Raw genomic sequence first — 14297 nt, 5'->3', positions numbered from 1 at the left:
TCATTCAATACTATATAATTAACAATAGACAATATAAAAATGGAATAAATAAATGCATAAATATATTTACTTACCAATAATAAAAATGTTGTTAAGTATTTTACTTAAATAAGAAATGTTTGCAGATATTATGTAATTTACAATTATTTAGGTGTGGTTTCACTGTTTGGATGGTGTTACTGCAAACAATGACAAATATTTTAGCCAAAATCTTTGTTCACAACAAATGACAATTTACAATTTGTTTAATTTATAATTACTAAGTTATGGATCTATTTTTCTGTATTGAAGGTTGCAACCCTAATCAAAACTAAAGCTGTGGCCAGAACATTTACTTCAATATACAGTACAAGTATTACATCATTTCGTTGTCTGAAAGCTCTCAAGAGACGAATAAGTAGATATATTTGGACTTGATGATGCAGGTGTCTAATGATCTTTGCGACATGAGGGAATAAGGACAAGCATTTATAATGGACTAATATAATTCAAAGCAGCTCACAAGCGTTCAGACGCTGTCATTGTTTGCTCAGGCTCTAAAACTTTAAGATTATTTAGACAAGTCTGTGATTCAAATATTATACAGAAAGTTTACATAACAATATATTTTCAACATTTGAAAATAGATATTAAAAGTGTGAGATGATAGTTTAGTAAAGTCCATATTTTGGTTATTTCTTCATAGTACTTTATATTTTCAGCCTGTGCAAAACAACAAACGCTAAAATGCCATGAGTTTATCCCAGAATATCTCGATTGTTCATCCAGAACACTTTTTCATCACTGGGCTTACAGATTCACCGTACAGCACTTATTTCTATATATTCTTATTTATCATATATTTTATTTCTATAATTGGGAACTCGATAGTCCTTCTCATTATAGCTCTTCACCGGAGCCTGCACAGTCCAATGTACTTTTGTGTGTTTAACTTGGCCTTGGCGGATATTGGTGAAACTAATGCACTGATCCCTAACATGATGAAGCATTTTGTTTTTGACTCGCAGTACATCTCATATAATGATTGTTTGACAAGCATGTTTTTTGTGAACTTCTTTATTACTGTGCAGACTTACACTCTTGTTGTTCTGGCATTTGATCGTTTCATTGCAATCTGTTTGCCACTAAGATATAATGCCATAGTGAATAATAAGTTCATGGCTATAGTGTTTTCAGTAATATGGGCATTTAACACCTTTATGAACACAATTTCAACATCTCTGATAACCAGACTTTCATTCTGTAAATCCAACGTGATAGAGAGTTGGTATTGTGACTATGGAAGATTGATGAGGATACCATGCAATGACAGTAGCATTATTAAGTCTATGACATATGTCATTCAAGCTTTTTTCCTTGTAGCACCACCCTTCATTATAGTCCTGTCATATCTGGGCATTTTTATTGCTTTATGTAAAATTACAACTTGGGAAGGACGTTTTAAAGCATTGAAGACCTGTGTTTCTCACCTTTTGGTAGTTGGATCATTCTTTCTTCCCATAATATGCAATATGTTTGCTGCACCTTCTGTCAATGCCAAGATCATCAGCGGATCTCTTTCAATTGCTCTTCCACCAATGCTAAATCCCATCATTTATGTTTTAAACACAGCTAAAATCAAAGACTTAATCCGAAAAGTGTTTAACAACAGATCTGCACCATTTAGAGCAAACATTTCAAAATGACTTTAATGATCGTCTTTGTGTTCTTCAATCACTATGGATTAAATTATCTAAAATTTCAACTTTATGTACTTCATAAATATTTTTAGATCCATAATGTGAAAATAAAAGTGTAAAAGCAGAAAATAAATTCAGTGTGCTTGATGTAGAGTGGACACATTAGACGTGTGTTGGTTATCAGCAGTAAAATGTATTTTTTTTATTTATGAATGAATCCATCTGATTTCAAGTGTTTGTCGTGTATGTGTTTGTTTTTAGTTACTGACCCCAAGACAAAACAAATTGAAAAAGCAATTTAAGCAAGCAATTTTAATTATTTTATTGTTAAAATTTCTGACAGGAATAACAATAATACCAAAGTGCAGGTTTGATAAAGATAATGTTTTAATAACAGTTAATGAATACAATGAACAACAGCAAAAACATGGCAAAGATGACGGTAATAAAAACAGAAGAGGCAGATGTGGACAGCAATGCTACAGTGTTCAGTATATACTATAATCATTAAAGAAACAGGCTTGCATGCACAAACTGTTGCAGGGAGAAGGCCAGTGAAGGAATAATGCAGATTGTTTGTTTACAGACACCCGTGGCACAATAAGGAGACTTTTTTTCTTTTTTTTTTTGCAAATATGTCAAGTTATGGGTAACATCTTAATAATACAGTGATAAAGTACTTACAAATCATTTGCAAACTATTTATAGTTAATTTATAGTAGTCTATTCATGGTAATATTTTAATAGGCTGTATACTAATAGTGAGTTCTTAACCCTTGTGCTGTGTTGAAAACCCTATAGCACTTGTGGTGTTCCCAGTCAAAAATGACCAGCCTACAAAAAATTGCTTATAAATCTCTCATTGTGCAATATTAGCACTGTTACGACCCATAGCTCAAGGGAAACAACAAAACAAGGGACACACACAAAACCAAAGGTTAAGGCTCAAAGAAACACTACAGAAAAACTAACACTAAATAATAAAAGCAGAAACAAATAGCAATAAAAATAACAGTGTCTCTGAAATGGTCAGTAATATCAGTGTGTAATGAAGGCTGCATGGCTGAATATAGTGTTGAAGTGTAAATGTGAAAATAATTAAAAATACAAACCAAACACAAAGTCCAAAACCCGAGTCCTCAGTTGACTCATTTGAAGGGCTCTTTTAAAGGAACATCTAACCCAGCACTGGTGTCTCCAAATGACAGTCAATTGAAGTAATTCACAAATTGAACTTTGTTTCCGAAAACAGACATTAGGGGTCGTCACAATCACCAAATGATTCAATCTTTTTTTTCAACTTGTTTTCTTTTATTTAGGACTGGTTTTGTATTTCTTTTTGCATCTAATTAATCGTAGGCCTCATTTATCTGAAATTATACACCTAATTTAAGTGAAAAAAAAAAAAAATAACAAACACAATATTTATGAATAATTCCACTATTTAAAAAGAAAAATCCACAATATTAAAGAAAATATGGAGAAACTTTGCACTGTTTATCACACTAGTTTTCAAGAACATGTTCAATATGTTTATGTTTACATCAGTTTTAAAGGCATAAGAAAAATAATAAATCTTTATAATAAATAATAATCCTTACACTATGTGCTTGAATCCCTAATAATAATAATAATAATAATAATAATAATAAAATTAAGTTCATAGTTCTCTGGTGTCAGGTAATGGTTACATGATATTGTTTACCTCCATGTCATGTATGTGTCCTTCCAAACATAGAGCCCTTGGATGCGTGTATGTGTGGATACATGCATACACATGCAGAGCTGGGTAGATTACTTAGTTGTAATCAATTACTGATTCTAAATTACATGACAAATTGTACTTAGTAATGTAATCCATTACATTAAACATTTAAGGTAATGTAATCTGACTACTTTTTGATTACATTTAAGTTACTTTTGTCTAAACACATTAAATCATCACAATGATTTAAATTGGCACGGACAGAAGAGTGGGAGACAACAGGTTTGCAAAGGTGAATGGGTTTATTAACCCTCAGGGGTCTGAGGATTTTTGGGACCCTGGAGAAGTTTTGACATGCCCTGACATTTATGCTTTTTTTCAGTTGTTCATAAACATATTAATGGAAAAAGTGTCATTACACTGTATTCAGCACAAACTAGGCTACAATAATATGTGAGGAACATGTATGTACATTTTTGTGTTTTTGAAGGAATAACGTTTATGCGTGGTTATTGAAAAAACAAAAAATTTGCTTCAAAATTAGGTAAAAATTATGCTGCCTGCTTGTTCATATAAAACAATAGAGAGATTTAAATTTTTTAAAACATTTTTGGTCAAGAAACACAGTGTCACAGAAACGGTCTCTGTGGTCCCCTCCGATCGCCACCTGAGGGCGCCATCACCTGAGTACTAACCGGTCTCTAGAACTACAACTCCGATCCCACATACCTGCACTGATTACACCTCCCACCTGCAGTGCATTCCCTGGACTATTTAAGACTCCCATAACCCATCATGCTTCACGAAGTCTTGTTTTGCCCTGCATTCATTTCTGAGCGTTTACCCTGTGTGTTGTTATCCCGTGTTTGACCTTGGACTGTCTGACCACTCCGTTTGCCTATTACCGCCTGCCTTGTTGTACCTCTGCCCAGTGCCGCGTTAAGCCTTCGCGGGGCCCTGGGCTAACGAACGCAAGGGCTGCACGCGGACGGGGAGCGCGGACGTCTGCGAACCCTCCTGATGACGAAAATTACGCGATGCGAACTCCCGAAGTATACCTTGGTGTTAAGCCTGTAATAGCGGGCCACCAATCCACCCATATGCACGTGCATATCCAGACGCTACACCACTGTCCTGGTTGTATTCCTGCGTGCGTGTCCGCTGCGCATGTGACTCTTGATTCGGGTGTGATAATGATGCGTTTTAAAACGCAAAAGAGGATTGTCTCGTGGGCCCCCCAAGTGTTCGGGGCCCTGGGCTGCAGCCCATGTTGCCCATTAGGATAACGCGGCCCTGCCTCTGCCTGTTCTCTGGACTATTCTGCCCTATCTGCCGCCTGTCCTGACCCTCTGCCTGGTACCGGCCTTGTCTCTGTTTATTCTACGTTGTTCCTGTTGCTGTTATCTGACCATTGCCTGTACGACTACGATTGTTTATTAAAGCTGCATATGGATCCCATTGAGTCTGCTGCCTCGTTACAGAAGACTTCGGCAGAAACCGATCCAGCAGCCATGCAACGTTTGACCACCGAGTTGTCTTCACAGGCCAGTGTCCTGGCGATCCACCAGCAACAACTCACGTGTCCAACCTCTGTCACCGAGGAGCTGGTTAAGATGCTACAGAGCATGCGGATGACGCCAGCCGAATCCCGTCCGCCATTAACCATGCCGCCCACGCCAGCCGCCTCTCTTCCTACCACCACCAGCAGCCCGCACTTAGCATTCCCTGATAAATACGATGGCTCTCCGGCAAGATGCAAGGGTTTTCTCCTTCAGTGTTCCCTGTTCCTGTCACAACAGCCTGTTCTCTACCCCACTGACGAGAGTTGCATCGCTTTCATCTGTTCACTCCTCACGGGGAGGGCTCTTGACTGGGCGACTACTGTCTGGGCTAATGATCAGTCATCATATTCCTCCCTCAATTCCTTTCTGCAAAGCTTTCGTCAAGTGTTTGAGCACGCTGAGGGAGGAAAAGAGGCTGGTGAGCTGTTGCTGGCGCTCCGCCAGGGTAAACAAACCGCCGCTGAATATGCTCTGTCATTTCGCACACTAGCTGCCCAAACGTCATGGGTGGACGACACGCTTAAACTTCTGTTCCGTAAAGGACTTAACATGGATTTACAGTCCGAACTGGCTTGTTGGGATAAGGGGAGATCTCTTAATGGATTTATCGAACTTGCTATCCGCATTGATAACCTCATTCGTTCGAGACACCCTGTCAGGAATTACACACCTACTGCAGTGTCCAATTCCCCAGCTACCGAATCTGAACCCATACCCATGCAGGTCGGTACTACCAACCTGTCAGTTGAGGAGAGAGAGAGACGAATGCAGCAACGTCTGTGCCTGTACTGTGGCCAGCCCGGTCATATGCGAGCGTCCTGTCCCATGAGACCCACCAGTCGCGGTGCCACAGCGATGAGTGCTCACTCTAATTCCTCCAATATCAAGATTGCTGCTACATTGAAACACCTAGATCAAACAATTCAGACAGAGGCCATGATCGATTCCAGGGCCGCCGGTAACTTCATGGATGTTGACTCTGCACGCTTCTTTACCAAGCTCGATCTACGCAGTGCTTACAACCTCATCCGTATCCGCGAAGGGGACGAGTGGAAGACCGCCTTTTCCACCGCTACCGGACACTATGAGTACCGGGTTATGCCTTTCAGGCTGGTCAATAGTCCGTCCGTGTTCCAGGCATTCATCAATGAGGTTTTCCGGGATATGCTGAACAGATGGGTAATCGTTTACATTGACGATATCCTCATATATTCACGCTCCTTCACTGAACATGTGCAACACATCCGAGCAGTTCTCCAATGCCCTATCCACCATCAACTCTACGTAAAACTGGAGAAATGTGAGTTCCACCAGACATCCACGTCCTTCCTGGGTTATATCATCAGTGCGGAGGGAGTCGCCATCGATGAGGATAAGGTTCAGGCAGTATTGAATTGGCCCGTGCCCAACACAGTAAAAGAGCTGCAGCGCTTCCTCGGCTTTGCTAACTTCTACAGGAGGTTTATTCGGAATATCAGCCTGATCGCAGCACCCCTCACGTCAATGTTCAAGCAGACCAACCACAAACTCGAATGGACACCGTCCGCTACTGAAGCTTTCCGCAAACTCAAGGAATTGTTCACCTCGGCGCCCATCCTGCGTCATCCAGATCCCGAGAGGGAGTTCATAGTGGAAGTGGATGCCTCAAGCACCGGGATAGGGGCAGTACTATCTCAGAGACAGGGCAGTCCTCCGAAGTTGTTCCCGTGTGTGTTGTATTCCCGCAAACTCACCCCTCCTGAACAGAATTATGATGTCTAAATAAAGTAATGTAAAAAAAAAAAAAAAAAAAAAAATGTCGGGAACCGTGAACTGCTGGCCATGAAGGCGGCCATGGAGCACTGGCGGCATTGGCTGGAAGGAAGTAAACACCCATTCACCGTTCTGACAGATCACCATAATCTCGAATACCTGAGATCCGCTAAGCGTCTAAACCATCGCCAGGCCAGATGGGCTCTTTTCTTCACGCTTTCCAGTTCAATGTGACTTACCGTCCCGGGTCCAAGAACACCAAGGCGGACGCACTCTCACGACAGTTCGAGTCTAGTCTAACACCACCTTCCAATGAACCCATCCTTCCTGCCAGGATTCTTCTCGTACCTGTACAGTGGGATCTCATGTCAGAAATAACTGGGGCTCAATAACAGGAACCTTCTCCACCCGACTGTCACCTACATCCCATCCACACTACGTCATCGAGTAATACAATAGGTCCATACGTCACCCAGCACAGGACACCCAGGTATGCCCACAACCACCCATCTGATAGCCAATCGCTTCTGGTGGCCCACCATGTCAACCGACGTCATCACCTACATCCAGAACTGTACGGTCTGCCAGACCACAAAATCCGTCCGTCACTCACCCACAGGCCTACTCCATAGGCCTTACCTATTCCACAACGCCCCTGGTCTCACATCGCCATAGACTTCATAACCGACTTACCCAGCTCCCAAGGTCATACCACTATACTCACCGTTATCGACCGCTTCTCCAAGGCCTGTCGTTTCATTCCACTACCCAAACTACCCACTGCATTAGAGAGTGCTGAACACCTGTGCAACTTTGTTTTCCATTTCTATGGCCTGCCCGAGGATATCGTCTCAGATCGCGGACCCCAGTATACCTCCCGCCTCTGGTCATCCTTCTTCCAAAGACTCAATGTCAACATTAGCCTCACCTCAGGGTACCATCCTCAGGCCAACGGGCAAGCTGAGAGGCTTAACCATGAGCTCACTCGATACCTACGTTCATACTGTCACCAGAACCAGTCAGACTGGAGCAGATACCTCTTCTGGGCCGAATACGCACAGAACTCCTTACACAAACCTGTAACTGGCCTTTCCCCGTTCAAATGCATCCTCGGATACCAGCCTCCCCTTTTCCCCTGGACCGGGGAGCCTACAGACTTATCTGCTGTGGATCACTGGCTGCAATGTAGTGAGGGGGTCTGGAATGAGGCCCACGTTCACCTACAGAGGGCGGTGCGTCGATCCAAGCAGCAAGCCGATCGGAACCGTCGACCCCAACCTCCATATCAACCCGGACAGATGGTCTGGCTCTCTACCAGGGATCTCCGACTCTGTCTACCTTGCAAGAAGCTCAGTCCCAGGTATGTGGGTCCATTCAAAATTCTACAACAGATAAATCCAGTTTCTTACCGTCTAGACTTACCCCCTGAATACCGTATCTCACCCACTTTCCATGTCTCTCTGCTCAAGCCCACAGGTGGTCCGAGAAGAGGGGAGGATCTAAAGGAGACCCGTGACCAGAGACCCCCTTCTGTCATCATAGAGGGCGAGGAGATCTATCAGGTCAACGAGCTTCTAGACTCCAGATGCTGGGGTCGTGCATTGCAGTATCTCATCAACTGGGAGGGGTTCGGCCCGGAGGAGAGGTCCTGGGTGAATGCAGACGACATCCTGGACCCAAATCTCATCACCGAGTTTCACAGGACCCATCCGGAGCGTCCGGCCCCCCGGCCTCGTGGAAGACCCCGGTGTCGTCAGCCATCTCGCTTCAGGAGGGGAGGGGGCTCTGTCACAGAAACGGTCTCTGTGGTCCCCCTCCGATCGCCACCTGAGGGTGCCACCTGCAGTGCATTCCCTGGACTATTTAAGACTCCCATAACCCATCATGCTTTGCGAAGTCTTGATTTGCCCTGCATTCATTTCTGCATATTAATGAGGCCTTTCAGTCAGGTAGGCTGTGAAAAAACCCTCTGTGATCATGATTCAAATCTCATCATGGTGTAAATCAAACATTCAGAAAAAACAGCAATACTGTGAAACATTATTACAATTTAAAATAAGTATATTCTATTATATTCTTTAAAATATAATGTATTTCTGTGATGCAAAGTGTCTGAACAATTATGTTACTCTATGGAATTTCATATAGGCTTGTAGCTTAAAAGCATGCACATTTGGAGAAATATTGATGGATTCTCATATGTTTGTCAATTTTCTATACAGAAGAGTAATATTTATTCAGGATTTATTGTCATTACTGAGTACTGGATACTGTGTTTTCAATTCATACTTGCAGCCGGAGGGCGCTCTGTACACCTTTAGTCCACAAATGCCTGAGCACTAAAGAAGAATAGGCAATCCAGGAACTAACCGAACTAACAGAGGACAGAGATCGCTAACTATGGCTATTCAAAACACTTTTCAAGACAATAAATACACGATTGAGACGATGAATGCATGTATTGACTCAGAATTTGCATCTGAATAGCGCTCCCTCCGTTGGCGTGGCCGCATTAGCGGATAATGAATTGAATCACGGGTTTCTGACATGGCTCTCTTTTCATACAGATTACATAAACACAGAATGTTTGTTTTCGATTTGACTTACACAATTTAAAATCTGACATTTCAACGTTTTTTTAGACATAAGTCTAATTTTTTTGTGATTAGTTTTCACTAAGTTACAGTTCATTTTCTGAGAACTATCAGATTGGACTTCCTTCAGAGGGAGACAAGAGATCATGCATCATGTTAGTTTTCTTTATTTTACAAAAAGCACAACATTTTGTTTTTTGTTTGTTTCTACTCTTTTTACTTTGAGTGTACACAAATAAAAGAAGATATTCCACAGAGTAAAATGGTTTGTAACTCTTAATTGTATGTGCAACATTAACGGAGTATTTTGAGTCTCTTTCACACTGGTAAGAAAAAAACCGAGGTGGTATCACCGGCGATACCCTCAGACCTCAGAGTGTTAATGCTACCCGCTATTAAGACTTCATAAAGAAAAGAGGCACATAGTAGGGGTGCCACAATAACCTTACCTAATAATGGGAGCTCCAGGGCCCCAGTTTAAATGCCCCAATACATAAAACATAGAATAAATATCCCCTTATTCCTTTCTGCAGGGAGCTGAGGTAACTAAATTTGTAATGGCTCTCACAGAGGGAGAGGTAACCTAAAGCTCAACCTGAGACTTCAAAGAGCAGAGGCCTGAATATAAAAGTGGCCTGCCATACACTTCAGTCTGAAAGGATGCGCTCACTAACAAGCTCTGTGCCGGATTCACAGACGAGTTCAAAAAGATGGAACCAACACATCATTGTTACGATATGCTGGTGTAGAGATGAGGCTGATACGGATTTCCACAATGAACATAGAACTTTAATCCAACAAAGGTAAGGAACGCCAACATATACAGTAAACAACATTCAGAACGGACAAGGAGTGAAGGGAGTGAGTGTCATATAAAGGGAGTGCTAACAATAGAGTCCTAGGTGCAGGTGATCCGTGATGATAGGGAGATGACGAGGGAAGTGGGTGCAGGTGTGGAGAACAGGAGGATCTTGGGAAATGGAGTCTAGGAGAACAAGGGATCTGTGACAGTACTCCCCCCTCCCGGTAGGCGCGACCTCGCGCCGTAGATGGAGACACCGGGAGGGGGGGCGGGCGCCCTGGAGACCTCATGCAGGAGCAGGGAGAGGAGCGGACAGGAACGGAGGTCTCCAGGGCGAATCCATGAACCATGGCGGGTCTGGAGCCGTGGGCAGCCATGGAGGGTCAGGTGCAGCGGGCTGCCATGGAGGGTCAGGTGCAGCGGGCTGCCATGGAGGGTCAGGTGCAGCGGGCTGCCATGGAGGGTCAGGTGCAGCGGGCTGCCATGGAGGGTCAGGTGCAGCGGGCTGCCATGGAGGGTCAGGTGCAGCGGGCTGCCATGGAGGGTCAGGTGCAGCGGGCTGCCATGGCGGGTCAGGTGCAGCGGGCAGCCATGGCGGGTCAGGTGCAGCGGGCAGCCATGGCGGGTCAGGAGCCGAAGCCTTCGAGGCGTTGAGCCCAGGCGTCGCTGAAGGACTGGCGGGTGATGGCGGTACCGAAGGCTCCGCCGACCGAAGCGCAGCCGGGGCTCCAGAAGGCCGCAGTGAAAGCAGAAGGACAGCCAACAAAACGAACACCGGGGGGAGTGAGGAGGCCAACTGAATCCGAGGGACGGAGTGACGGAGCGGAGACGGAGGAGTGAAGTCCAGAGGGGAGGGCAGGCTGATGAATGACCAAGGTGTGAGTGGAGGCAGGATGGAGACTGGTGAAGCTGGAGGACTGATGGGCAACGGTGGAGCAGAGGGAGGTTGGAGCCGGGGTGAAGGTAATCGCCCAGAGGTCCGAGGTGGAGATCTGGGCGAGGGGGCTTGAGGTGGAGGTGCAGTATAGACATGACTTGGAGGAGGCGGGAGAGGGAGGCTGGGAGGGAAAACAGTCTTTGGGCTGGAGAGTTCAATCACAGAGACCATACTAGGAGCGGCTGGCTCGGCGGCGGCGGCTGGAGCGGCAGGCTCGGCGGCGGCGGCTGGAGCGGCAGGCTCGGCGGCGGCGGCTGGAGCGGCTGGCTCGGCGGCGGCGGCTGGAGCGGCAGGCTCGGCGGCGGCGGCTGGAGCGGCAGGCTCGGCGGCGGCGGCTGGAGCTGAGGGCTCGGCGGCGGCGGCTGGAGCTGAGGGCTCGTAGGCGGCGGAGACTGGAGAACTTTGCTCGGCGGCGGAGACTGGAGAACTTTGCTCGGCGGCGGAGACTGGAGAACTTTGCTCGGCGGCGGAGACTGGAGAACTTTTGCTCGGCGGCGGAGACTGGAGAACTTTGCTCGGCGGCGGAGACTGGAGAACTTTGCTCGGCGGCGGAGACTGGAGAACTTGGCTCGGAGGAGACTGGAGAACTTGGCTCGGAGGAGACTGGAGAACTTGGCTCGGAGGAGACTGGAGAACTTGGCTCGGAGGAGACTGGAGAACTTGGCTCGGAGGAGACTGGAGAACTTGGCTCGGCGGAGACTGGGGTTGAGGGCCATTTCATCCCCTCAAATACAATTAAAATCCCCACAGGCACTGGAGCTGGCTCTGTGGGGACTGGAGCTGGCTCTGGAGATACTGGAGCTGGCTCTGGAGATACTGGAGCTGGCTCTGGAGATACTGGAGCGGGCTCTGGAGATACTGGAGCGGGCTCTGGAGATCCTGGAGCGGGCTCTGGAGATACTGGAGCGGGCTCTGGAGATACTGGAGCGGGCTCTGGAGATACTGGAGCGGGCTCTGGAGATACTGGAGCGGGCTCTGGAGATACTGGAGCGGGCTCTGGAGACATTGGGGCCGCTTTCTTCCTCCTCCTCCGCTTACTGGGCCCAGTAGCGGAATATGGGTCCAGCCTGGGGCAGGCAGGGAGTTCGCTGGAGCGGTATGCGGAGGAAGCCGGAGGTTGACTGACTGGCCCGGCCAACCGTGTTTCTGGATGGACCGGACGACAACACTGATCCTGAACCTCTTCTACTAAGAAATTGGAGCCATTCAACCACAAAATTAAATTGATAGTGTCGCTTAAGGAGAAACAAAAAACAGGTTCATCAAAACGGATAGTGTCGTCATCCAATCCATCCAAAAACAAGGAGATCAACTGAGCATCAGGCCAGTCAGACAAGAAAGCAAGCTCCACGAACTCCTCCACATACCTCTCCAGCGAACGTCCTACCTGCAGGAGCCCGATAATGCGTTCGCTGGCTGTTAGAAGAGTGAGAGGCGCTGGAGGAGCAGGAGCCAGGGAGCTGGTGGAAGTCTCCATACTGTGGAAATCCAAAGTTTTTAGGTCCGTTCTTCTGTTACGATATGCTGGTGTAGAGATGAGGCTGATACGGATTTCCACAATGAACATAGAACTTTAATCCAACAAAGGTAAGGAACGCCAACATATACAGTAAACAACATTCAGAACGGACAAGGAGTGAAGGGAGTGAGTGTCATATAAAGGGAGTGCTAACAATAGAGTCCTAGGTGCAGGTGATCCGTGATGATAGGGAGATGACGAGGGAAGTGGGTGCAGGTGTGGAGAACAGGAGGATCTTGGGAAATGGAGTCTAGGAGAACAAGGGATCTGTGACAATCATTGGTTCAGCCTCAGGCCTGGTGTGAAGTGGCTGGGATATAAAAGAATAAAAGCCCCCCTATTATTCCTTTCTATAGGGAGCTGAGGTCACTAAATGTAAAATGGCTCTCACGCCAGAAAGGCAACCTGCAAAGCTCAACCTGTAACCACAGTAAATGGAGGCCTAAATGTAGATGAGGCCTGCCATACTGCTGTAGACTGAAAGGATGTACTCAATACCACACCCTTATGAAGGACCAACAGAAGGGTTAATAATAATGGAACAGAACCAAACATCAGTGCATTCTCAGGCCTGATAAAAAGCACCTAATGTGAATAAACACCCCCTTTATTCCTCTCCATAGGGAGCTGAGGTCACTGAAAATATAACAATTCTCACCAACGGTGAGGCGACCTACAAAGCTTAACCTGTGAAAACAGAAAGCGGAGGCCTTAACGTAAATGAGCCCTGCCATACTGCTGTAAACTGAAAGGAATAAGCACTTACTAACAAGCTGATTTGATAGCATTTCAGACACTGGTTTCCACTAAGGTGTTCCCCATTAGCGTTCTAGGACGCAAAGCGAGTTCCCTTTCGAAAGGTAACTGCAACATCAAAAAAAAAAAAAAAAAAAAGAGAGAGAGAGAGAAATAAGTAAATGTATAGGCATCGGTGTCCATACTGGCGAGAACTAGAAAAAAGTATTGGTACTTGTACTCGGCCCTTAAATAATGGTATCACTGCATCCCTATCTATCACCTATTACACATACGATCTTACATACATTTAACTTACTAGAAAGATCATCCATATACAAATTAAAAAGGAGAGATGACAATATATTCCCCCTTGCCAAACCCAATTTGTCATATAAAAGGGTGCCGAAACATTCCTACCCCATCTGACTTGTATGGATTGATGTATATACCAGTAATGTAAAATCCTAATCAGATATGGGGGAACCCCTCTTTCTTATAGCTTTATAAATAGTTTAACATAATTAATACGATCAAATGCCTTAGAAACAACTAAAAAACACATAAATACTGTTGAATTGTGCCTATTACTAACCACTTCCTTTAATGAATATATGCATAAATCTTCCTTTTAAAACCAAACTGATTATCCATAGTTATTAAATATTCTTTAAGGTTATCCATAAGGATACGCTCCAATGCTTTTGAAATTATACTTGCTAAGCCAATTGGCCTATACTTTTCTATACTAGATATCTTACCGGTTTTATCTGGCACTATTATAACTTTTAACATAGATTCATGTAATACACTGTGTTTTAAAAATCCTGTAAAATATAAAGTTAGTAACACTCTTTGACTAGCATGCTTTAGATGTTTTGCTGCTCTTAGATCAGGGCCACATGCTTTATTTACTGCCAATTTCTCAATAGCGTAACTGACCTCAGCGGGTCTAATAATCACACCTTTATTATTCGGAACATGACTAACTCAGGGCTCTCAAATTTTTGAA

General features: G+C 44.9%; 1 protein-coding gene across 1 annotated transcript; it reads left to right on the top strand.

The window, feature by feature from the left end:
• The first annotated feature begins 731 nt into the window (after positions 1–731).
• On the top strand, positions 732–1685 carry LOC137005008 (olfactory receptor 1E16-like). The gene has a single exon (XM_067365751.1). The coding sequence runs from the start codon at positions 732–734 to the stop codon at positions 1683–1685; it is 954 nt and encodes a 317-aa protein (XP_067221852.1).
• The last annotated feature ends 12612 nt before the right edge of the window (positions 1686–14297 follow it).

Source organism: Chanodichthys erythropterus, chromosome 17, assembly GCF_024489055.1.
Source record: "Chanodichthys erythropterus isolate Z2021 chromosome 17, ASM2448905v1, whole genome shotgun sequence".
Classification (NCBI taxonomy): domain Eukaryota; kingdom Metazoa; phylum Chordata; class Actinopteri; order Cypriniformes; family Xenocyprididae; genus Chanodichthys; species Chanodichthys erythropterus.
The sequence above is the reverse complement of the archived record's forward strand: the minus strand, read 5'-3'. Positions and strand labels throughout refer to the sequence as shown.